The sequence below is a fragment of the Macadamia integrifolia genome, chromosome 13, assembly GCF_013358625.1.
Source record: "Macadamia integrifolia cultivar HAES 741 chromosome 13, SCU_Mint_v3, whole genome shotgun sequence".
NCBI classification, from domain to species: domain Eukaryota; kingdom Viridiplantae; phylum Streptophyta; class Magnoliopsida; order Proteales; family Proteaceae; genus Macadamia; species Macadamia integrifolia.
The window spans coordinates 13,097,219-13,121,567 of record NC_056569.1 but is presented as its reverse complement, the minus strand read 5'-3'; the positions used below and the strand labels follow the sequence as shown (position 1 = coordinate 13,121,567).

The window sequence follows — 24,349 nt, the reverse complement described above, 5'->3', positions numbered from 1 at the left end:
GAGAATGGGTTGATAAAGAGGAATGAGAGATAATGTAGGAGCACCCAAAGTAGAATGAGATCTATAATGGTAAGCATCATCCAAGGCTCATGTGACACGGATTGAGGGGTTGCTTTCTTATCCCTTTTGGGTAGAGGCTGTTAGTAGAAACCACAACAATATAAAAGGAATGGAGATGGAATCCGGAAAAGAAAAGGAAATAAGTCGTTGACTTGCACCACCTCAAAACATTCCATCTTTAAAACTCTTTCCAATTACTCTATAAATCACCAATGCCCCAGAAGAAGAAGAAGCAGAAGAAGAAGAAAAAGAAGAAGAAGAAGAAGAAGAAATGGGTTTGAAAGAAAAGATTTGGGTTATCTGTCTATTATGTCTTTCATCAATGACTGGAAAAGCTCTATCCAGACCTTACTTCAATGTGATTAACTATGGTGCAAAAGCTGATGGGAAAACAGATATGAGTCTGGTAAGAACTATGAACTAATAACATTTGGAGTCCGGATTAGGTATTCGAGAATCATTCTCGTATGGTGTTTGATCCACACTTGGACTCTACTTAATCTTTCTCATATTTTAATTGGTTTTTATTTTTAGTGGAGTTCGAGTGTAGATCAAACACCGTACGAGATTCTCGTACGAGGGTCTGATCCGCACTCTTAACATTTGTGTATATATGTGTTTGGTTGGTTGTAAGTAATAATAAGGTCATGTGTTGAATTACTTGAATCAGGCTTTGATAAACGCTTGGAAAGATGCATGTGCTTCAAAGGTTAGCTCTACAATTCTAATCCCCAAAGGGAGGTTTTTGTTGGGTCCGGTTCTTTTGGTTGGACCATGCCGGAGTCAAATTGAGTTTCGAAATGAAGGCATAGTGATGGCTCCGATGAATCCTGTCATCTTCAAGGGGGGTTCTTGGATTAATTTCCGGTACATCACCGGTTTGACCATCTCTGGAGGAGGAGTATTTGATGGTAGAGGACAAGTGGCTTGGGCTAAAAACGATTGTAAACGTAACCCCCATTGCCAACAGTTACCTATTGTAAGCTTTTCGACAACTTCCTCTTGTCTTCACTTTGATTATATGTGGACCTTTTTTTTTTTTTTTGAATGTGTAGCCCCCAACTAGGAATGCTACTATGTAGAGACCGGATCAGGTCTTGGGAATCATTCTCTTTCGAGGTGTCTGTTCCATACTTAGAATTCACTTAATCTCTCTTTTCTTATAGTAGGCTGAGAGATTGAATCGATTCCAGCTATGGATCAGGTACCGTACGAGAACTGATTCAAACTCTACTAGGCACTCGGGTTCTAGCATTAAGTTGAGAGAAGGTCTCTGGTTCCACCCCTTGTACCACCCAACTTTTTCTAACAATGTTCTTAGGCATTCATTAGAGGGGTGGTATGGTGGTCATTTTGTAGCCCATGTGTGTGCAGGAGTGCATTATTAGGTAGCGTGGAGGAGAAAGAAATGCTACCTGCTTGCGTTCTCTATGACCAGACACAATAGCTTGTCTGAGTGTGGGAAATACAAGACGAGTAGCATTAGTTAACCCGAAAAATAATAATGGTAGTAGTGGTATTGCAGTAAGTGTGGCATAGTCCTTTGTGGGTATTGCCTGGCCTAGTGGCCCTTGAATATGCAAACACTGTAGGGATCAGCTACCTACCTATCTGGCCCTCCAGTTCTAGCATTGTTCATTTTTAATTAACTTTTTTTGGTTTTTTATTTCTCATAACAGAGTTTCAGATTTGACTTCATGAAGAACACATTGGTGAAGGACATAACTTCCCTAAACAGTAAAAATTTCCACATGAATCTCTTTAAATGCCAAGGTATGATAATGCAAAATATTAAGATTAAAGCACCAGGGGACAGCCCCAACACAGATGGAATTCACATTGGAGATTCATCATTCATCAGTATTACTCATTCAGTTATCGGCACCGGTGATGATTGTATTTCACTTGGTCCGGGAAGCCGCAACATAAGCATCACCAATGTGTTTTGTGGACCAGGACATGGAATTAGTATTGGTAGCTTAGGCAAGTACCAAAATGAAGAAGATGTTGTTGGTATCACAGTAAGGGATTGTACCTTAAGTGGCACTACAAATGGATTGAGAATCAAGACATGGCCTGATTCTCCTCCTGGTTTTGCATCTGATCTTACTTTTGAAAACATTATAGTTAAAAATGTTTATAATCCAGTGATAGTAGATCAAGAGTATTGCCCTTATTACAAGTGTGATCAGAAAGGACCTTCACTTGTTAAGTTGAAAAATGTTAAGTTCAGTAACATCAGAGGGACATCATCTTCAAATCTTGCAGTTAAGATTGTGGGTAGCAAAGCTGCGCCTGTTGAGTTGCAGATTGGAGATATCAATTTGTTGTATTATGGAAAGGAAGGACCTGCTACTTCAATATGTTATAATGCCAAGGCTTATCTTTCAGGCAGGCAAAACCCTCTTACTTGTGCTCATTAAGTCCAGCCACTCCTTTTTATCTTTTTCTTTTAGGTAATGGCCAATAATAGTCTTTTATTGTTTTTGTAATCTTTTCTGTAAGACAGTGGTGGCTCTTTCATAAACAATGGAACTGGCCCTTGCCCATATTGGGTAAGGGTCGCCCCTTATCTCTCTCTCTCTCTCTCTCTCTCTACATGTTTAATAGCTATTCATTCCACAAAACATATTTAAGATGTGATGCATTCCTACAAAATAAGGACATTGTTTCTCATTAGCATGGCTCGACTTAGGCCCCAGTGAAATGACTGGCCCCCTACACCCTATATGAAAGATAAAAATCCCACCCTAGTTGATGGTTCCACGGGTGTTCATAAAGTGTAAGGCAATTACGTAAAATGTAATTGTTTTCATTGTGTGGCATATTTCTTCCATTGAGGGAAAGAATTTTCATGTTGCACTTAATCTTCTAAAGCTTCTCCAACAGAATCAATAAGTGATGAAAGCTTCTACAATCAAGAAGTAGTATCTTCATGTTATTGGTTTCTTGGAGGAGGTCTTCAACAGTGGGACCAATCGTCTTGTGCTAACTACTTGTCCTGTTAACTGATCAGGTTGTTGCTATTTTTGTGTTGTCATTAGGGGTGCTTAGGTTGGCCAAAAGCCTTGCAGAGACTGACCATTTTGTATCCCCTGACAAAGAAGGAAACATAACAGGTAGACTAGTGTCCACAGAGTGTGAGGCTATGTTCTGTGAAATTAAAAGAAAAAATTAATATAAAATGATTCCTATTAACTTGGAGACTTTTAAAGATAGCCTCGGAATGACCAAAAAGTGTCCACATATACCTCATTGATTTGAAATAGTCTATGAAGCACAAAATGTAATACAAGCTTGAGCCCATGTGTTAAGTTTGTCTCGAATTCTTGATCCGTTTTGAAGATTGACCCACTCCGACATATTTTGGTGACGACATGAATGAAAAAATTTCGGAGATCTGTGATGGTTTGACCCGATTGACCACGACCCGATGGATCGACCCGTGACTTGGAAGAGTATATAATGTACTATCGTCTTGTTGAGCAAGTCATTGTAATTTGGAGGTTTTTTCGAGCTAGAGATTCCTAGCGAGTTTTCTCGCTATTGCTTGGGTGTAATCTCTTTTCTACATAGTGAAACATCTTTTTCGCCCGAGGACGTAGTACACCACATCAGTGTGTGAACCTTGTTAAATCTCTGTGTGTTGTGTGGATCTGTCTTAGTTTATTTTCGTTTTTCTTGGTGTTTGCTATAACACCATGAATTACAATTTTACCTAATTCACAGAGACATTGTAACAAACTGAGATAATAGCAGTCCATGTTATTCATTGAGCTGGAACATGGCCTGCAAGTCAGTTTATCTTTCACTGAACTCTGTTTTCAAAAGCCACATTCTACCGAATTTAATCTTGAATTTGATTCATGAAGCCTGTAAACTCACTCTCTCTCTCTCTCTCAATAAGATTCCTACCGCTGCTCAGAAAATAGTCCTTTTAGATTTATTGAACTCACTCCTCAATCTACCCAATATAGATTGATAAGTTCTGAATCTTTGCTTTATGGGTTTATTTTTCTCTGTTCTCAGAAGTTCATAAGTAATTTTAAGTTATACATTGATTTCTACAGGTTTGGAAGGATATTCTCATGTAGCCTGTTTAGTAGATTGGCTGTTGTCTCAGCTGATACAACCTTCAACCACTTCATAATAATGCAAAATGAAGGGAAGTTATTCCAATCAATTATCCCAAATCTTTTAGAGATTTGGTTGGAAAAGAATGGGGTGATCACCATGCAAGGAGAGCAACAACGGAAACTGCATCTATGAACATAATGGGGCTTGAGAGCCTCAAGTTTCATTTTTTAAAGGAACATCCAGATGGTTATGCTTCAGACCTTGAATTTTCATGATGGCCAAGTCAATCATCTTGAGGATACTTGCAAAAAGGCAAGTAAATTTTTTCCCATGTTCTGTGGTAGATTATCATCCCTTAATTGTCTAAGTTGGAAGTTTGGATGTACCTGAAGTGTTTGGCATTATTTTTGGATCTGCACAAACTCATTTGGCATTTGGTGATAATCGATGGTTCCATATTGGATGATAGAAAATAAATACGAAAACGATTCATGGAGATCCATGAGCATGCACGATAAACACTACAAAGATATGTTTTAGGCATACCTGAGTCCATGGCTAAAGAATAACATCTCCTCAATTCTCTTTTCGTATGCTCCTTGTACAACACGATCAATGTCGGTTTGGTCTACTCTCTTTCCCTTTTGCTTTAAGTTATTAGCCCCACTTAATAGGTCAGTAATAATTATATATAGGGGTGAGGGTAGGGACCAACCTTGCAATAAAATTAGGGTTTCCTCCCCATTAAGGAAACAATACCTTAGGTCCACACATAGTAATAAATATTTCATACCATTAAGGTATGCTAATAGAATCCAATATCTCCATAGAGATCACTTACCACTAATATTGGATTCTTTCTGCTTACTCCATCTGTAGTCAACATCATTAAACCGGCTTTGGAAACAAATCTTTGACTATGCTAATCCACCTAATTGGAAATCTTACATTGGAATCTTGTAGATTCCCACAAAATGTTTCCAAATTAGCTGGTTTAGTTATTTTCAGTAAAAAAAAAAAAAAAATGATGGTAGCATAGTAGATTAACTGAAAGGAAGTGAAATCACATTTGAAAAGAAAGAGAAAAATTTTGTAATCATGATTGTGTAACCTACCTAAAACTCCTATACTTTTCAATGTAAAATTTACTTTTTAAAAAAAATGGAATTTGATTTCAAAGTAAAGTGAAATTTAATAACCAAATTTGGTATGTTTTGTAGTTAGTTATACCAACATGTGAGGTAGTGATGCAACCAAGTGGAGCCCGACGGAATGATATGGAGAGTAATTTAAAGGGAAAATTACATGATTACCCACTTTTGGGTTTCCCTTTACAAAATTACCCACAAAAAAATTTGGTTAACAAAAATACCCAAAATTGGATTTGGGTGTACAAAACTATCCACCCAAAGTTTTAGTTAACAAAAATACCCAAAATCAGGTTTGGGTTTACAAAACTACCCAAAATAGTGAGTCTTCATCTTCCTCATATAATCATGTATTTTTTTATTACTGAACTTTGTGTGGGTAGTTTTGTAAACCTAAACTCAATTTTGGGTATTTTTGTTAATTTAAACTTTAAGTGGGTAATTTTGTAGAGGAAAACCAAATTTTGGGCATTTTTGTTAATTGAAACTTTTGGTGGATAATTTTGTAAAGGGAAACCCATAAGTGGGTAATCAAGTGATTTTCCCTAATTTAAATGGAAAATGAAAAATGATTTATGTATCTTTCTGGATAATATTCTCTATTATATTTTGAGCTTAGATTTCTATCCATCTGATGGTTAATCATGAATCAGAAATAAATGAGATGGCCCAACTTTTCTTGGACTTTGCTGATCGCTGTCTTTCTGTTCCAATCAAATTGCCTGGTTTTGCTTACAGCACTGCTATGGAGTTGCCTATCAAAAACCAAATAGAAAGATGAATAAGTAGAGAATTACCCCTACTGTGTAAAGGAAAGGGAAGACATGTTTCAAAACTGAAGTGTTGAATTGGAATCACACTAGGGGGACTCAATTAATATGTTGATGAATGTTTACTCAACTATCTCTATCTAGTATCCAGGTGTTTGGAAAAGTTGTTGATGGGTTGGGAAGGGAAACTAGACCTTATCTTGGTTCTAAGGAGCTATACATAAGCTCTGTGCATCTTGTCACTGTCCTAGAACTATAACTCGCCATTCCAGCTTAAGGAAAGATGTTCTAGTCAAGGCATTGAACATAGGTTGTGCTTAAGGCAAAAGAAAAATCGATTCATGGTAGAAAGTGTTACTGCTGATTCTGGTTCTCCTTTCCTGCGCTACCTACATATCATAGATGAAGAACTAATCCTGAAGCCAATCTCCAAAAGCTTAAGTCAGGACTAGTGAAGAAGAAGGAAAGATTACCCGAGCTCTGAGGATTCAAGATTGTGTACCTTTTTCTTTGGTTGGGTTTTCCTTATATTGTGTCTCCCTTCCTGGCTCCCATTGACCTAGAGCCCTTCTTTTCAAAGATGGCTGATTTGCCAAGATGGCAGTTCTCCTGTATGCATCAAGGCCTTAATGGTTGGTGGACCTCCGTTCATGTACTCCAAGATCTTTACGGGTTAGCCGACGCATTTTTCCTGTACTTGTCAAGGCCTTAACGGTAGGTTACTTCCTCTGTATGTTGGTTGGTAGGTCTTTTCTCCCATATGTCAAGTTCCTGATGGTTAGCCTGCATTTGCTTCTTGGTCACGCAATCGAGGTTCTCGCTGCTAACCTATAGTTGCTCTTCGGCCAAGTAATCAAGGCTCTGGCGGATGGCCAAACCAGGACTATCCTATAGAAATTAGTCTGTTTGGGGGATTGGTTGTGGCTACGTACATCTTTGTTGATATCGGCAATGCGTGTGGTTCTGCACGTCTGTTTGTATGTTCTCCTGTTATTCTGTTCGTCCTGTCGTCTTCCTTCCTACTGATGTGGGGTCTTTACTCGTGTTGTGGCGTGTGTTAGCCCGTGTGTTTGCCTCATCGTCTGCTCATTGGGTCTTGGCCTCGTGATCATGGCACGTGATCGCTCACGTCTGGTTGGTTCCTCTAGCACACGTGGTGCCTTCGCATTGGTTGCTTGTGTTACGGCATATCAGAAAGTGAGTCCCAGCTGTGAAATTTTTATGTATTCAACATCAATCTCAAGCCAACATGCATGGCCAATAAACTTCTCAATGGAGCTTTAAACCAAGCTATGAAGAAAATGTAAAATAAAGAGGTGAGTTGAAATTCTTGTTATTATTGACAACGCATGTAAGCATACTTACATACACAATTTACATCTCAGGATCCCATTGATTAAGGGATGGATAAGGAAAGGGAACCTACGCAGCGACTAAATTCCCATGACAGAAGACTACTAACCCACATTACCATAAATGTATAACTCCATCTATATCATAAGTAGTTTCCTACCCACTATCCACTACTGTAACATTTTTTTTTTTTTGTAAGCATACTACTGTAACTGATTGCACTACTACCCCCTTCACTCATGTAAGACCTTACATGCGTGTAACAGAGAGTGTCTAGGGTTTTCTGCTTTTGTTGTTAAGAAAGTAGGGTTTTCAAAGTGAGGTTTATATACTTAAGGGGTCATTATATAAATTAGTATTGGGTTGGATCAGGCCAGGTTGGAATTAAGATTCAATCTGGGACTGATCCTATCTTGATCCAGGGTTAGTATTTTAAACCTAACCTGCTCTCAGGATTAGAAATCTTAACTCTTGAACGGGTTTATGATAGGCCAAGACAAGATCAGGCCAAAGTTACACCCCCTCGATCAGGAGAGGAATCTTTCTGCCTTCCTAATTCCTAAACTAAGTAAATTAACGATCAATTTTTTTTTTTAAATATAAAATTTATGGGATTTCTTTGAAAAAGAAAATCGTGAGGAAGGTGGAGACTGGAGAGGTAGAGGGTATAGAATGGAGTTTCGTGTCGTGAAAGGTGCCTTCGAGAATTGAGACACAAACTACAAATTACAGAAACATAGACCTTCTTCGACTTGGATGGGTTTGACTCTATCATTACAAAGGAGGAGATTTCAGAAGAAGCGAAATTTATAGTAACAATGGCGGAAAGCAAAGACAAGCCTGTTCTTCAATTTGCCCAATTCCAGAGTACCGTCCATGAGGGTTTCTGGCGTCGATTATCTTCACTGAAACTCGATACCTTGGGGATCGACCAGTCGCCGATCTCCATTACTGGCAAGTTCTTCTTTTTCTTCTTCATTCTTCCCCCCCCCCCCCCCCCACCCCCCTTCTCCAACTGATTTTCAAGGCAGCAGTTCTTCTTGCACTCTAGGTGTTGTATGCTTGGTTTTTCTCTGTTTATTACTTTGTTAGATGGAACTCTCTCTTTCTTTGCATGAAATTCCCTTTTGTTTTGAATTTTCTTTATCTATTAAATATATTTCCATTTCTGGATTATGATTTCAAAATTTTTTTCTTTCCCTAATGACTAGTCTTATTCTAATATACAACCAAATCTGTGATCAGGTTTCTATGCACCTTGCTCGCATGCTCAAGTTTCAAATAACTTGACACTTCTTTCTGAATCTTTGCCACCTGACCCAAGTGAACCATCATCAGTGGTGTTAAGTCATGGCAACAGGAACAGATGTCCTGTACCAGGCATTCTTTACAACACAAATACAGTGGAGAGCTTCCGTGCCCTTGATAAACAGAACCTGCTGAAAGCAGAAGCAAAGAAGGTATAGAAGCTACTAATTTTATTGATCAGTCAGTTGCTTTGTGTTTATGAGATCAATGTGTCATTTTATCAGTCCAAAAAAGAAAAAAAAGGGGTAGGGGGTGGGGGGGGGCCATGAAAAGTGTGGTTAAAATTCTCATAGCTAAATTTAGCTCATTGACCCTTTTTAGATCTGGGAGGACATTCACTCGGGTAAAGCAGAGGAGGACTGTGCAGCACTCTCGAGATTCCTCCTTATATCATTTGCCGACCTGAAGAAGTGGAGCTTCCATTACTGGTTTGCATTCCCTGCTCTTCTGCTTGAGCCTCCAGCAATCTTGAATAATTTGCATCCAGCTGCACAGTGTTTCAGCCAGGAAGAGGTGCCCAAGAACATAAAATATGTTTGGATATATGATTCTGTTAGTGATTTTATTTTAATTATCAGTTCTGATGGATATCTTACTGTACTAACTAATAGGCAGAATCCCTGTCGGCAGCTTGTAATGAATGGCGTAATTCGAGCTTAACTGCAGGTTGGGTGTTGCGTGTATTGTTGCGGCTTTGATTTCTTCTACATAATATTTACCTCCTTTGTTCCAGAAAATCTAATTTATTCAGGATTACTGCAGATGTGCCATTCTTTTTGGTTAGTATATCTTCAAATTCGCATGCCACTATTAGGTCTTTAAGAGACTGGGAGACCTGCCAAACTGATGGCCAACAGGTTTGCCCATATCTTTGCTCTTTGTTTGTTTTGAGGACCTTCCTGACCGTTTCTTTCTGAATTTTTATTTACAAATTCCATCTTTTGTAACTATTCATTCAGTTGAACTCTAAAATGGTTCCTGCGTTGAGCCATCAGAAGGCAATATTTGAGACTACTTTCCCCGCTCAGTTTTTATAACTAGTGTACATGGTGTTTGCAGATTCTTTTTGGTTTCTATGATCCATGTCATCTTCCAAATAATCCCGGATGGCCTCTTCGCAACTTACTTGCACTTATTTGTGCAAGATGGAATCTGGAACGGGTTCGCTTTCTATGCTACCGAGAGAAACAGGGCTTCGCAGATCTGGGATCATCTCTTGTTGGTGAAGCACTGGTTTCAGTTCCACAAGGTGAATAGCAGAAGATGGGTAAATTTTCTAATTGATTTAATCTCTTTGGTGGGTTTCTAGAAGCCTAAACGCTTATGATCCAGAAAAACAATAATAAATCAGAATCGTAGTGATTGTGGTATGACCAGAACTGAAGAATATTTAATAGCAGTAGATCAAAAACTCAGATGGGTGCAATATTCTGTTATGAAGTTAATAACAAAAACAAAAACAAATTCTAAAAAAAAATGATTTGAATCCAATGGTCAGATAAGAACTTATGGCAGTATCCCACGTGAGATGGGAAACCCAAAAACCCTGAGATCGGTGGAGTTAAGAATAGTTACCGTATAACTGAAGCAGATCAGATTTCAAAGTGCTTATATCAATGATGAAACAGTAATTGATCTGCTGATAACTTACAGCCACCATTAGGTAATCACGGCAGGGAGTTAATGGATCAAATAAGCACAGAAATCACTGGAAAGAGTTCCAGATTTATGGGACTCTACTCAACTGAACTCTGATATGAAAACTAAAACCGCTGGTATGCTTAGATTGGCCTGTGGTTTCTGAATCCAATGCCAGAATATGATTCTTGGTTATGGAAAATCAAGAATTGAAGAGTTTCAACTTTCAATAATTTGGGATGGCGTAAGACAGAATCAGAAAATTGTTCTTGAAGAATAATATGGAAGAAAGAATGAACAAGAAGAAGATGTGGACTCAGCTTCCCACTGAGAGCTTGATGGATTCCCACCAACTGATCCTTAGAATCCCACTAAGGGTGGTTGTAACACCCCGGCCTCATTAACCTTGGCATAATATTATTCTCTTTCGCATTGTGCCATGTTAAGGAGGCTAGAGGTTATCAACTAGCCCAACAACCCCCTAGGTGATGTGAGATAAAAGTTTGCACACCCTCACCGATTTTTCAAACCCCTTAGTACTTGTTGCCTCTTGGTGGGGACACCTCACCGATCTCCCAGGTGGGTCCAGTACACTTGCCGTATTCTTAGGTGTCACAGTTGCTGCTGAATCTCACAGCAGCTAGCTTGTTTCTCACAAACCAAGATAAAGGCCATAAAGAACTTCATTAAAAATCGTGGGGCTCTAAGGCCTTACATGCTATTAAATATAAAACAAAATAACTTGATTCATAATGGCCATAGGACAGCCAGCAGCCAATAGGAAACAAGTCTATTCACAAAAAGAATTTAAAACAAAACAAACGACTATAAAAAAACTAACCCCATGCTAGGCTGTAGGAGTATTCCTGATGTAATTAGGAATGCTAGAAAATGAATCCATCTCGGCTTGGAATTTATAAATTGTTTTCCAGCCTTACGAGGAACTATTAAAATAATAAAAAATCCTAAGTAGTGGCCCTACGACCTGGTTTGTGGTGATCCAAAACATTCTAACGGAGTCAACTTAGTAGTTGTTGATGACTCTGTGAGTTCTTCTCCTTCGTTGGTACCTTGCATTATTGTTTGACTTGGTTTTCCTGCTTTCCTAAATTTGTAATAATATTGATCTAGGCTGGAATGATCCACAATGTGTACCTAATGTTGTGGGCTGGGAACAACATAAAGGGAGGAAGGTACCAAGGTGTATCAGCCTTGCTGAATCCATGGATCCAACCAGGTACTTATTTTTATATGTAATAAAGCTCTCTGTTCTCATTTTCACAATTGTGCAAAAAATGTGTGCAGGTTGGCCATATCTGCAGCTGATTTGAATTTAAAATTGATGAGGTGGCGTGCTTTGCCATCTCTTAACCTAGATGTCTTGTCTAGTATTAGATGCCTTCTCTTAGGAGCGGGTACACTTGGTTGCCAAGTTGCTCGTATGCTTATGGTGAGTATTTGACAGTAATTAAGGAGAAAACATTCCCTCCTCTGATGGTTTGGTGATGGAAAATTTTATCTGTATGCAGGCTTGGGGTGTCCGAAAAATTACCCTACTGGACAGTGGCCGGGTGGCTATGTCTAATCCATTGAGACAATCTCTGTACACCTTTGATAACTGCCTCAATGGTGGTGATATGAAAGCCATGGCGGCAGCTAACAGCTTGAAGAAAATATTTCCTGCTGTGGTAATTTTATTCATCATTATATCCTTATTATAAGCCTGATTTACCATTGGCAAATGTCTCAATGCATCATCCATGTTTTTCCAGGAAGCTGAAGGTATTGTGATGGCAATACCAATGCCTGGCCATCCTGTGCCAGCCCAAGAAGAAGAGAGAGTGATCAAAGACTGCAAACATGTTCAAGATTTAATTTCTTCTCATGATGCAGTTTTTTTGTTGACTGATACAAGGGAAAGTAGATGGCTTCCAACACTTCTTTGTTCTAATTATAACAAGGTGGATTTATTCACATTTCTTTGTGAATTTTACATGTGGTTGTTATAACTTGTAAGCATTGCAATCTTGCATCAGGCTTTAGGGATATTAAACATTGCATTTGTCAAAGATCAGGGATGTCTCATCTGGCACTTGTTATATGTGGATGTTGACTGGGCATTCTAGGGTGGTTAGGATGATGATTCATATTTGACTGATTTTAATCTGACTTCAATTGTTTGACATTGTAATTATCTATTTCATTTTCAGATTGCTATTACTGCAGCTTTAGGCTTTGACAGCTTTGTGGTTATGCGCCATGGAGGCAGTCCTCTCAGTTTTTCAAATGATACTAAACATGTCACTGAAGAAGCTTCGCCATCTGCTGCTATGGGCAACTTATCCCTTAAAGGAGATGGAATGCAGCGGTTGGGCTGCTATTTCTGCAATGATGTTGTTGCTCCTATTGATGTAATTTCCTTGAATCTTTTGTATTGTGTTCTGACAATAAATTATTAGGAAAAAGATCTAAACAATAGTTTCTGTTGTTTATGCAGTCAACTTCCAACCGTACATTGGATCAGCAGTGCACTGTTACACGTCCAGGGGTTGCTCCTATAGCTTCTGCCCTTGCAGTTGAACTTTTAGTGGGAATTCTTCAACACCCTGATGGGTAAGTAATATGTCAACAAAGGCCAGTTGATTGTGCTGATGACCTTTTTTTTTTTAATTTATTTTTTTTTTTTTTTTTTTTTATGTTTATAATAGTTGTCGGACCCTTTCCATTTTGGTTTCCTTCTCCATTCCGAATGTTGTTTTGACGTTTGACTGGCTTTCTACAGTTTACATGCCCCAGGTGAGATTTCCAACTCCGGTGGTTTTTTGAGCAGTGAGCAACCTCTTGGTATTTTACCCCATCAGATCCGAGGTTCCCTTTCTCAGTATTCTCAAATGACACTTGTTGGTCACTCTTCAACCAGTTGTACAGCCTGTTGCAGCACTGTAAGTTTTTACGTGGATCTTATAATCTTTTGAACTGAACTGTAAAGACCAAATTTCCATTCTCAACATAACATGCTTGCAGTAATTTTAGTGTCACCATCTGGTATGGGTATGGAAAGTTCAATTTGCTACTATGTGAGGTTGATTATGGAAGATTTAAGCAAGGTGGCGAAAATATTATTTGATGCAGTAATGAGCATTATTTTGGATTAAACAATTAATTATCTGACAGGTTGAATGCTTGAGGAATTATATTATATGCTTATTGACTACTGAATAAGTTAATTGTACAAATGCTATCATTTTTTTTTCCTGTTAACAAGGGTTCCAGGCCATTCCCTTGGGTCCAGCCGACCCCACATTCACTGGGACCGGGTCATTAGCGGGATTATCCGAAAAGCCAAAGTAATCCCTTTGTGAGTGGCCCCAAAGGTGCTGCCAAGGTGATTCAAACCCAGTTCAGACGCTCTCTGAGGTGCCATGAACCAGATCAAATCACCGTTGGATCAACCCCTTCGGCCTTCGGGTTGTACAATGTTATCATATATCCACTAGAATTGGCATAAATGAATGTACCAATGTATTTTTGTCACCTTAAAACTTTCTAGAGGAAAAGTTTTTAGCTCCCTAATTTATGGTTGCATTTAACTTTAACCTAATGTAGGACTAGATTTGAAAGCTTAAACTAGACCCAAACTGCAGGAACTTTTAAACCAAAGAACAACCAAACCATCTTCAACATATGAACAATAGAATACTAACAAGACTGAAATAACTAATCAGATATCAGCCCTATCGATCTCACTATTCCAACAATTCAGTAGCTGATGATAACCAGAAAATTCAGGGACAGAATGATAGGAAAACAATAACCAAAGTAAGGCTCAAACTCAGAACAAACAACCCGAACAGTTCTGGACAGATCTGGGCAGAAAACCAATCGGCTAGAACAGGAGATTTCTCAGATCTCCCAAATCCCTGGTCTGATCAAGCTCAGACTAGGATCGAGTCCTCATCTAGAGGAGTCCAACACTCGATCAAAAATCCATGGCCATCGGATGGCTTTAACTCCCATAACAAAGAAGGGCGACAGGTGAGAAAACTGAGATTACAGACCCAGAAATTGAGAAACCAGTTAGACCTCTTACTTGAATCGATGGACCTTGTAAATAGTTCGAGAAGAAGAATAAATAAACTTGAAAGGACCTCCTGGACTTCCCGCCGCAAGGAGTCAATTGGATCAAACACCAATCCCACACTTTGATCAAACACAAAGCCACCCACAAGGAGCAAAACGCAGAAGCATTCCTTTTCATTCATAAATCGTGGGCTACTAATGAGCCTTCTCTTTATTTATAATAGTGATGGGGTTACAAAATGGAAACTAAACTTAGTTCTCAAAAACTGAAATAGGAAACTAGTAAAATAGAAACTCTTCTAGTTACTAAAACTGAAAATAGAAACTATGAAAATTAGAAGCTTACATAAAATAGCAACTACTTGTTTTAGAAACTAAATAATACTGAAATTTAGAAACTACATAATGAAACTAGTGAACCCCATCACAGCCCAACTAAAAAGGAAACTAATGAAAAAAGGAAACTAACTAGTAATCCTGTACTCAATCTTAGAGCCCCTCTTTTAGACTCATAAAAGTGGCCCAATACACTCCAAACCTTATGGATTGAAGGCCCAACACATATAGAACCCAACCCTAGGTTTATTCTTAATAAAACAAGCCTAGTTTGGTAATTAATTTGCATCAACTCTCCCCATCTTGAAAAAATTCGTCCTCGAATTTTGCAATGATGAGGTGGGAACATGTGAATAGTAGTCGTTGCCGTTCCCAAACAGAATTCAGCTTGCTTGTAGACTTTTGGAAGGTAGTTTTCAAGGCGTGGAGATTTCTCTTCAAAGAACCATGATGGCATAACGAACTCTGTATGTTCAACCTCTGAATCGATACCGACTGTGAATGTCGTATGCATAGAGTCATCAACGATGGTATTTTTCTCATCAAGGATGGAAGGAACAAAATCTTCCATCTCATCATGAATCTCAAAGACTTGTTGTGGAGTTCTTTCAATCACTACCTCATCTTTCACAACTTAGTCTTGTCTACTATGCTCTCTTCAATGTAGAATCCTTCAGTGGAGTCTTCTTCAATGGTTTCAGCCACCAAGACATTACTAATCACATGAATGCCATAAGTGCCATCATCATTAGTATCTTCCTGGTCATAGTCATACCTACCATCGTCACCATCATCCTCCAAGGGGTATGAATAAAGAGCTGACTCATATTCCCCATTGGGTTCTTCAATTTCAGCCACTGCATTAACCTTCTGCTTATGTGGCAAGACTTAGCAAAGTGTTCTACCTCTTGGAAATGAAAGCACTGTACCTTGTTGCCTGTCATAGGTGCCTTTCCTTTGTGATCAGCCCGTGGAGGAAAAGTAGCCTTTGGAGGTGCTGAATTACTAGGTTTAGTGGCTGAAAAAATTTTCTTGATCTTCCCAGCTTGAAAACCAAACCTTCTACCTGATTGTGTTATAAGCTCCTCTGCTCGTAGGGCTTTGTCAAAGCAATCCCTCACTGAGTATACATCAACAATACCAATTCCCCTGTTGATTTCAGCTCGCAATCCCAGTCGAAACCGAGATAGTAGTTGCCTTTCATTCTCCATTATGCCTGTGCAAGAATAAAATGCATCAAACTTGTTCATATACTCCACCACAGTTATATTTCCCTGACGAAGAGAGTTCAGCTGATCTTGTATACGAGCTTTGAAATTACGTGGCAAATATTTGTTAGATGGTTCAAGCTTCATCTCCTCCCAAGTAGTAGGCTCTCTACCACGGTCTTCCAACTCTTGCTCATAGGTTCTCCACCAATCACGAGTAGCCTCAACTAACTTAGCACGAGCTAGCTTCATCTTTCGTTCATCAGGTAAGTCATAATAGTCAAAATAATAATCTAAAGTAGTTGCCCAATCATAGAACAATTGGGGGTCGTGTTTATCATCAAACTCCTTCAAAGCAAGCTTGACTTTCTGTGAATCTCTTGAGTACCTTTGAGGCGTAGGACTTTCGGTCTCAAAATAACCCCTTATGTTTTCTTTAAAAGTAGGTTGCTCTACAGGAAACCTTTGTGGTGCTTTCAAATTAGGGATATGTCTCCTGTTAGCTAACTGAGCAGTTACATTCAATAGGGCTTCCACTTCAGGTGGTGTATGAGAATCATGGGTGGGTTGTTGTGGTTGGGTCTCCACAGCCAACAACCTTTCACCAAGAGCTTGCTACATCTCCATAATAGTAGCTAAGGTGGGAGTGTTGTTCTGAGCCATGCTCTGATACCACTTAATGTAGGATTAGATTTGAAAGCTCAAACTAGACCCAAACTGCAGGAACTTTTAAACCAAAGAACAACCAAGCCATCTCCAACATATGAACCATAGGACACGAACAAAACTGAAATAACTAATCAGATATCAGCCCTATCGATCTCACTATTCCAACAATTCAGTAGCTGATGATAACCAGAAAATTCAGGGACAGAATGATAGGAAAACAATAACCAAAGTAAGGCTCAAACTCAGAACAAACAACCCGAACAGTTCTGGATAGATCTAGGTAGAAAGCCAATCGGCTAGAACAGGAGGTTTCTCAGATCTCCCAAATCCCTGATCTGATCAAGCTTAGACGAGGATCGAGTCCTCATCTAGAGGAGTCCAACACTCGATCAAAAATCCATGGCCATCGGATGGCTGTAACTCCCATAACCAAGAAGGGCGACAGGGGAGAAAACTGAGATTACAAACCTAGAAATTGAGAAACCAGTTGGACCTCTTACTTGAATCGATGGACCTTGTAAATAGTTCATGAAGGAGAATAAATAAACTTGAAAGGACCTCCTGGACTTCCTACTGCAAGGAGTCAATTGGATTAAACACCAATCCCACACTTTGATCAAACACAAAGCCACCCACAAGGAGCAAAACGCAGAAGCATTCTTTTTCATTCATAAATAATCGTGGGCTACTAATGAGCCTTCTCTTTGTTTATAATAGTGATGAGGTTACAAAATAGAAACTAAACTTAGTTCCCAAAAACTGAAATAGGAAACTAGTAAAATAGAAACTCTTCCTAGTTACTAAAACTGAAAATAGAAACTATGAAAATTAGAAGCTTACATAAAATAGCAACTACTTATTTTAGAAACTAAATAATGCTGATATTTAGAAACTAAATAATGAAACTAGTGAACCCCATCATAGCCCAACTAAAAAGGAAATTAACTAGTAATCCCGTACTCAATCTTAGCGCCCCTCTTTTAGACCCATAAAAGTGGTCCAATACACTCCAAACCACATGGACTGAAGCCCAACACGTATACAACCCAAGCCTAGGCTTATTCCTAATGAAACAAGTCTAGTTTGGTAATTAATCTGCATCATAACCATTTGAGACTTGAATACCAGACAAACAATAAAAAAAATCTAGAATTGTTGATCTCGAATGAATTTGGAATTTGATGTCCAACTCTTATGCTTCATCCATTTGGAAATATTCACGATGTAGGGAATTAAGTGTGTGATCAATTTGACCCTAGTTATGATATCTTGTCCCATGTATGCACTGCTTTCTGAGAGATTTCCTATTCTGGATTGCTGTTGGCATCTGTTATTTTCCCATAAAATGCTCTGCTTGCAATTATTGTTTCCAAATTGGTAAATGTGCATTTCTATGTATATGGCCAACTTATACAAATTTTTGACTGTAGTATAATGTGGCGAATGATTTTGGTTACAAGTTCTTGTCTCAATTGCTGTTTCAGGTCATATCAGAGTTTAGGGAAAGAGGGATGGACTTTGTTCTCCAAGCCATCAACCACCCTATGTATTTAGAGGATCTTACAGGACTAACAGAGTTGATGAAGTCTGCAAGTTCCTTCGAATTGGATTGGGATAATGAGACTGATGACTATGATAATGATGCGGAGATCTGAGGCACGCTTCTTTTTATTTATTATACTCACCATTCTTTGTATTGCAAAAAAATGTTGCAACTGTACAATAGTTAATGGGAAGGTAACAAAAACATGATTCCATTACTTTCATATATGGTCCTGATATTGTAAACTTATGATCAATTGTACTCACTGTTATAATCTTACAGAGGTATTGCTGACAAATCCAGTCGGAATAAATGTTCAAGTTGGTCAAAGGGCTTTTTGTGTACAGTAGATTGCTGTTCAGAGAACATAAGTTTTAAGCAGAAATGAAATCCCTCAGTTGGGCTTTGGTTACTCAAAAGTGTACTTACAATGAAAATTTGTGGTGTACTTTCATGGTCATGGTTCTTAATTGGCGCTTACCAAGTATAAAAAAATTGATAAGAAGCTTACAAGCCTTTGGACTGCTGGAAGCCTTTGAATCTGTTGCACAGACAGACAGGTTTGCAGGCAACAAAATGGCATCAAAGCCAATTTTTGCATGCTTTAATGATTTTCACTGACAAAATGATCTGGTAAAAAGAGGCATAGTAAGGTTTCCTCCTTTGATCTTTTTTTTTTTTTTAATGGAAAATAAACAAAGAAAAGCACTAAATAGAAAGATGGATGATAACTTGCACTTCTGCATCTTGGACCATTTGATTTGAACCACCAAGTGCTTCACCTCTCTCTCTCTCTCTCTCTCTCATTTAGATCTTGTTAGCCAGGAAGTGGCTGGAGAAGGACCAGCTAGACAAAACAGGGGAGAGAAAGTGAAATAGTCCAGGATCTAAATCCTTTTGCCCTAGCACAGTTGGTGGCAGCCACTTAAAATCAACTGGGCCTTCAAATGAGGAAAAGGCCTGAATGGAGAGGATCGAAGAGAGAGCAGGAAGAAAGAAGAGGGAGGAGGGAAGAAAGATCTAGTGGATCGGGTTTCACTCACCACGTTTCAGAGCCGAACCATTAGAAGAGGGGGTCTGAAATAAGGATGTGAATTTGTAACCGTTTATCGAAATCGAACCGATCCATTTACTCCAAAATCACAAAATCATTTAGTAAATGGTGCAGTTATGGTTTCAAGTTTCATGGCGATTAGCTAAACGGGTTGGGTCAATTTTAACCGCGGAACCCGTTGGTTTCAAACCGAATTGAAACCGTTTAAACCGAACCATTTAAAACCGTTTAAACTGATCCGATTAATCCGTATAACAATTAAATAAAAGAAGGGGCAGTAATCCGTATAACAATTAACAATTAAATTAAGTGTCCATCCTGCTTTGGTATGATTTATTGCAATTCAGTTCAAGTTTAGCCTTTAGATCATGAACTTATAATCTATATATGTTACTATATTATTATGTTATCATAGATGGGGTGTTTTGGCTGAACCACCTGTCATTTTAATATTTTATGCTGTAGAAGGTTGGATTTGGATGTTGTATGATATTAGTTCTAAATGTTTGAGAATGATCATGCAAAGAAATAGCACTAGATTATCAAATAAAGACATACCATCATTAACATAGAATCTCTTATTTGTGGTTGTCAATTATTTTTTGATAAGTTTATGATCTTCAATTTAGAGATGGTTGCAAGTTATAACAAACCGATTGTGAACCGTTTTACAAACCGTATAGAATAAACCGAAATCGAAACCATTTAAAACAGTGAAATCGACACCGTTTAGAAATCATGGAAACCGAAACGATTTATTAAACGGTCACGGTTTTAGAAAGTGGAACAGTTTAGTAAATGATGCGATTATGGTTTTAGTCAAATAAATGTAAACCAAACCGATCCACACCATTTAAATCGAAACTAAATTGATTAACACCCTTAGTTTGAAAGGGGAGGGAAACTTGGGTTTTGACTCGAAATCCAGAAAATGGGGATCCAATGAAGGAAAACACTCATAGCTGTTGGATCATGCTAAGCCACGTGTTGAGAGCTCCACGGATCTCTGTTAATGATGCTCTCCATAGACGATGTTTTCCCCCTCAATACCATATAGTGAGAGGGGGAATCAGATCCTCTCAAACCTATGGAGGTGCCTGGGAAACAGATCCTCTTAAATACGTCCAGTGCACATCTGATGGCCAAGGATAGATGCTCGGATGTTAGCAGCCGTTTGATGCGCACTGGGTGCGAAGGATCTCTCTCTTCACTGGTCCTTCTGTAGAGGGCTGGAGAGGATCTCAATCCCACAAATGGATTATGGACGTTTTGTAAAGTTTCGGATCTACTCGTTCGAGTGCCATTGGCTCATTTAAGATTCTGGGCCCTCCAAAAAAAGTGATGAGGCGATAATGAATTGTCCCCTCTGTCTTCTCTTGCCTGATCCTGCAACCTGCAATTCTATAACCTCATCTCATACAGTCGTAAAGATAGGATCTCAATCTGTATCTCTCTTCCCTCCTCTCTATTTGTGTGGCAGTGGGAGTGAGTTTGAGAAACCCAATGGTGCTATATGGACCAACTACCCATTACAAGACTAGTAACCTCTCCCTCTTTTTTTCTGCCAAAACCTTTAACGCAGAAAGGAGAAGAGGAGGAGGAGTAGGTGGAAGAAGAAGAAGAGATGGTATGGTGGTTCAAAATCAAATAGTGTCGTTCGAGGAAGGAGAGTTGGAGAGGCCGAGGTGGGCAGGGGAGACGCCTTTGTCACGGTTAGTTGGAGCACTCATTTCCTTCAAGCCACTCTATTCCATCCTCAAGCTCGGTGCCCGACAGGTTCTCATCAGGTAAAGACTAAGCCTACTCTGCTCTATATGTAGTTGAAGTTCAAATTGAAGTTAATGTTGCTGAGTTGTTTGGAATTGGGAGGAAGAACAGAACGGCTGAGGAATCAAACATTCCATGGCGAGAAATGACGAGAGAGATTATGGAATCGCAAGTTTATAAGGAGATGGACAGCATCCAAGACCCTTCCATCGTTTATCCCGACTGTAATTTCTAGTTTCTCCTCAATTTCTTAATTAATTCTAGTTTTGCCTTCTAATATTAAAATTTTCCCCAGCACGGCCAGAATAGATGAGGAAGGCAGCTATGCCTCCTCAAATTTTGCTACATTGCATACAAACTGAGCCAATCCCAACCACTGAATGGTGAGAGATTATGGGGTCCCGATTTTATTGGTTATGTTTCAAACCCTAGTTACATTTCTTTAATGTGTTTTCTCAATGGTCCAAAATCACTGGAAGAGAATAATGGAGGTGAAATCTTTCATGTTGAAAGCAGAGAACCAGGATGGAGTCTTTCTGGCCTCTGTTTGGGGTGTGGAGTGGGAGGTTTCATCTTACATGCTACCCAAGAAAAAAATAAGGGTGTGGGAGTGGGTTGGATTAGTGTTTCCTCAAGTTCATAAATTTTTATTACAATGAGTTCAGCTCATTCTTTCCCTATGAAAGATTCTCCTTTGTTATAATTTCATACAACACAGACTCTTAATTCTTTTATGTAGAGTCATTCACACACTCTTAACCTTATTTCATGCAAACTATCAAGAATTGATCTTTCATAGAGAGAGAGAAGAATTGATCTTAGTATCAGAGAACAAAACCTATTTTTATTGCTACCATTATAACGATTGACCCTGTTATATCCATTATGTTCAGAATTGATCTAAAGAAGTATCATCAATTTTGAGTACAATAGAATTGGAATTTTGTGATCTCTCATTTTCAACTGTTTGCTGATGCCATGCATTTTTTTTTTTGTATTATTTTACTTTGTGAAATGTGAAAAGCATCAAGGGATGACGGGGTAAATGCTCCTGAACAGATTATGTAAACCCATTCCATGCATATGATGAGGGAAACTTGTCATGGCTGGTAAATCTTCGTTCTTTAATCCAAATACATGCTTATGATAAATTTTTCCTTTGAATTACAAATTTACAATGTATTGCCAAATATGGTTGGCTTGATTCTGATTATGGGACAAGTTTCCAGTTGCCAAACACAATATTGAATATAATGAACTGTAATTGGCAGGCTGCAGCAGAAGCAGAAGCTGCAACTTTGTCAATGGTGAAACGAGCGATACCTTATGCTTCTTCCTTGGATGAAGCAAATCAAATATTGCGTGGAAATTGGCTTCAAGCAATTGAACAACATCATTTACAATACTCTGGAGGTTCCATGATCAAGGATATTTTAGATGTTGGATGCTCTGTTGGTGTTAGCACAAGATTTCTTGCTGACAAGTTTCCTGAAGCTAACGTCACTGTGAGTCCGTATCTCCTTGTCAAGTTTGACAGAAAGAAGACAAATAAATTAGTTCACCTGAGAGGATAAAATATAGACTAATCACTGGTGGTCATCGTTTTGTTTTCTTGTCATTCTGTCAAACATCAATCGACATATTGGATTTTTGTTACTCTTAAATCAGGGAGCTCAAGAGAAGCTAAATTTTATATTATTTATTTCTTCATGCTTTTGTTACAGGGACTAGATCTATCACCTTACTTTCTTTCTGTAGCTCAACACAAGGAAAAGCAAAAAACCCCACGAAAGAACCCAATCAAATGGTTCCATGCAAATGGTGAAAACACAGACTTGCCGTCCAAATCGTTTGATGTTGTCTCACTTGCTTTTGTGGTATGTTTTATCCTGTTAACAGATGTTGTTCAATCTAGGAATACTACTTCTAATATAGTGTCAGTATCCTATTTCTCAAGTAAAATTGATATTCAGAAAAAGAATAAAGTTCTTCATGGCGGGTATGGTGAAGTTTAGAGCTTTATTATCTCTTACATCGATAAATGTTAAATGTTTGGTTTTGTTTTCTCATGTTCTTCCCAACACAAATATTAGAGGTACTCGCTTTAGACATACATCTGATTAAATATGTCAGCTGTGTAGCTGAATGGTCTTGCTTTTCAAGTATGAGAGTCTCTTTAGTTGGCCTCAGTTAATTACTCCCCGGGTATGACAAATTAACAATGCTAATGTAAAATTGCTTTGTTGATATTTGGATGTTCTCATGTGATGTGACCATTTTGTAGAGGTATGTCAATATCTGTTTGCTAAAGACTTCAAAGTGATGATAATGCTGATGAATACTCAAATAGAGGGAATTCATTGAGTTTCAATAAAACAGGACTTCTGTAAAAATATAAATTGATTTCAAGACAATAATTTTAATTGCTTCAGGAGCATTTGTAATTTAGGATTTTTTTTGTCTTACATATAGTGTAGACTAGGATAGAGAGTCTAACCAAGTCTCAACTTCAGGATCTTTTAATCAGAAGAACAACCAGAACCAGCACAATAAAATATCAGAAAATCATCGATCTCAACAGTTTCAGAAATTCTGTAACTGAATAATCAGCCAAGGAATTAAGGACTTAAATCACCAATTAATAAGACTAAACAATGAAGCATAAGACCAGCAACCAATCAGCAACGTCCAGAGCAAAGCGATTCAAAATTCTGGGCAGAAACCAGAATCGGCCAGAATAGAGAGAATTTTTATAACAATAAAACTCCAGGTCTGATTGACCCCAAATGAGGATCGAACCACCCTCTCAATAGGCCTAACACTTGACCAGAATAGGGGAGCCATCAGGTGGCTGGTTGGTCTGATCAGTGAAGGATCGGGTGGAAGAAATCTGGGAAATTCGAAACCAGAAATTTAAAGAAGATCAGATCTGTTACCTGATTTGTTTGAACAGTAACAAACCTTTGAAAAGAAGACTTTGAAAGAGAAAAGGAACACTTGAAGAGGAACCTCTTGGGCTTCACACCGCAAAGAGTCAATTGGATCAAACACCTATACCTTCAGCCTTGATCAAACACAAGACCACCACTTTGATCACACACAAAGCATACTCAGAAGAGCAGCAAAAACATAGTTTTTTCATTCATAAAATCGTGGGGCTTAATGGGATCCCTCTCCTTTATTTATAATAATGATGGGGTTTACTAATAATAGAAACTCACTTTAGTTTCCAAAACTGAAATAAGAAACTAAACAACCCCATCAAAGCCCAACTAAAAAGGAAACCAATGAAAAATAGAAACTAACTAATAATCCCGTACTCAATCTTAGAGTCCCAC

The 24,349-nt window shown here is 38.5% G+C and overlaps 3 protein-coding genes across 3 annotated transcripts in view; all 3 read left to right on the top strand.

The window, feature by feature from the left end:
* Positions 1-382: 382 nt before the first annotated feature.
* Positions 383-2,483, top strand: LOC122059027 (exopolygalacturonase-like). Its single transcript, XM_042621734.1, has 3 exons — positions 383-466; positions 731-1,039; positions 1,740-2,483. Exons 1-3 carry the CDS (start codon positions 383-385, stop codon positions 2,481-2,483), a joined length of 1,137 nt encoding a protein of 378 aa, XP_042477668.1.
* Positions 2,484-7,788: 5,305 nt separating this feature from the next.
* On the top strand, positions 7,789-18,602 carry LOC122059885 (ubiquitin-like modifier-activating enzyme atg7). Its single transcript, XM_042622932.1, has 14 exons — positions 7,789-8,362; positions 8,654-8,868; positions 9,038-9,229; positions 9,328-9,382; positions 9,479-9,573; positions 9,776-9,965; positions 11,486-11,591; positions 11,660-11,804; positions 11,884-12,042; positions 12,127-12,315; positions 12,565-12,765; positions 12,852-12,967; positions 13,137-13,296; positions 18,132-18,602. Exons 1-14 carry the CDS (start codon positions 8,227-8,229, stop codon positions 18,300-18,302), a joined length of 2,130 nt encoding a protein of 709 aa, XP_042478866.1. The 5' UTR covers positions 7,789-8,226; the 3' UTR covers positions 18,303-18,602.
* A 2,003-nt stretch (positions 18,603-20,605) lies between these two features.
* The window catches only part of LOC122059026, an 18,808-nt gene continuing 15,064 nt past the window's right edge, over positions 20,606-24,349 (top strand). Inside the window, exons 1-5 of the mRNA XM_042621733.1 lie at positions 20,606-21,031; positions 21,114-21,235; positions 22,071-22,120; positions 22,283-22,516; positions 22,736-23,010. Coding sequence (XP_042477667.1) covers positions 20,748-21,031; positions 21,114-21,235; positions 22,071-22,120; positions 22,283-22,516; positions 22,736-23,010 — 965 coding nt within the window. The 5' untranslated portion in view covers positions 20,606-20,747. The remainder of the gene's footprint in view (positions 21,032-21,113; positions 21,236-22,070; positions 22,121-22,282; positions 22,517-22,735; positions 23,011-24,349) is intronic.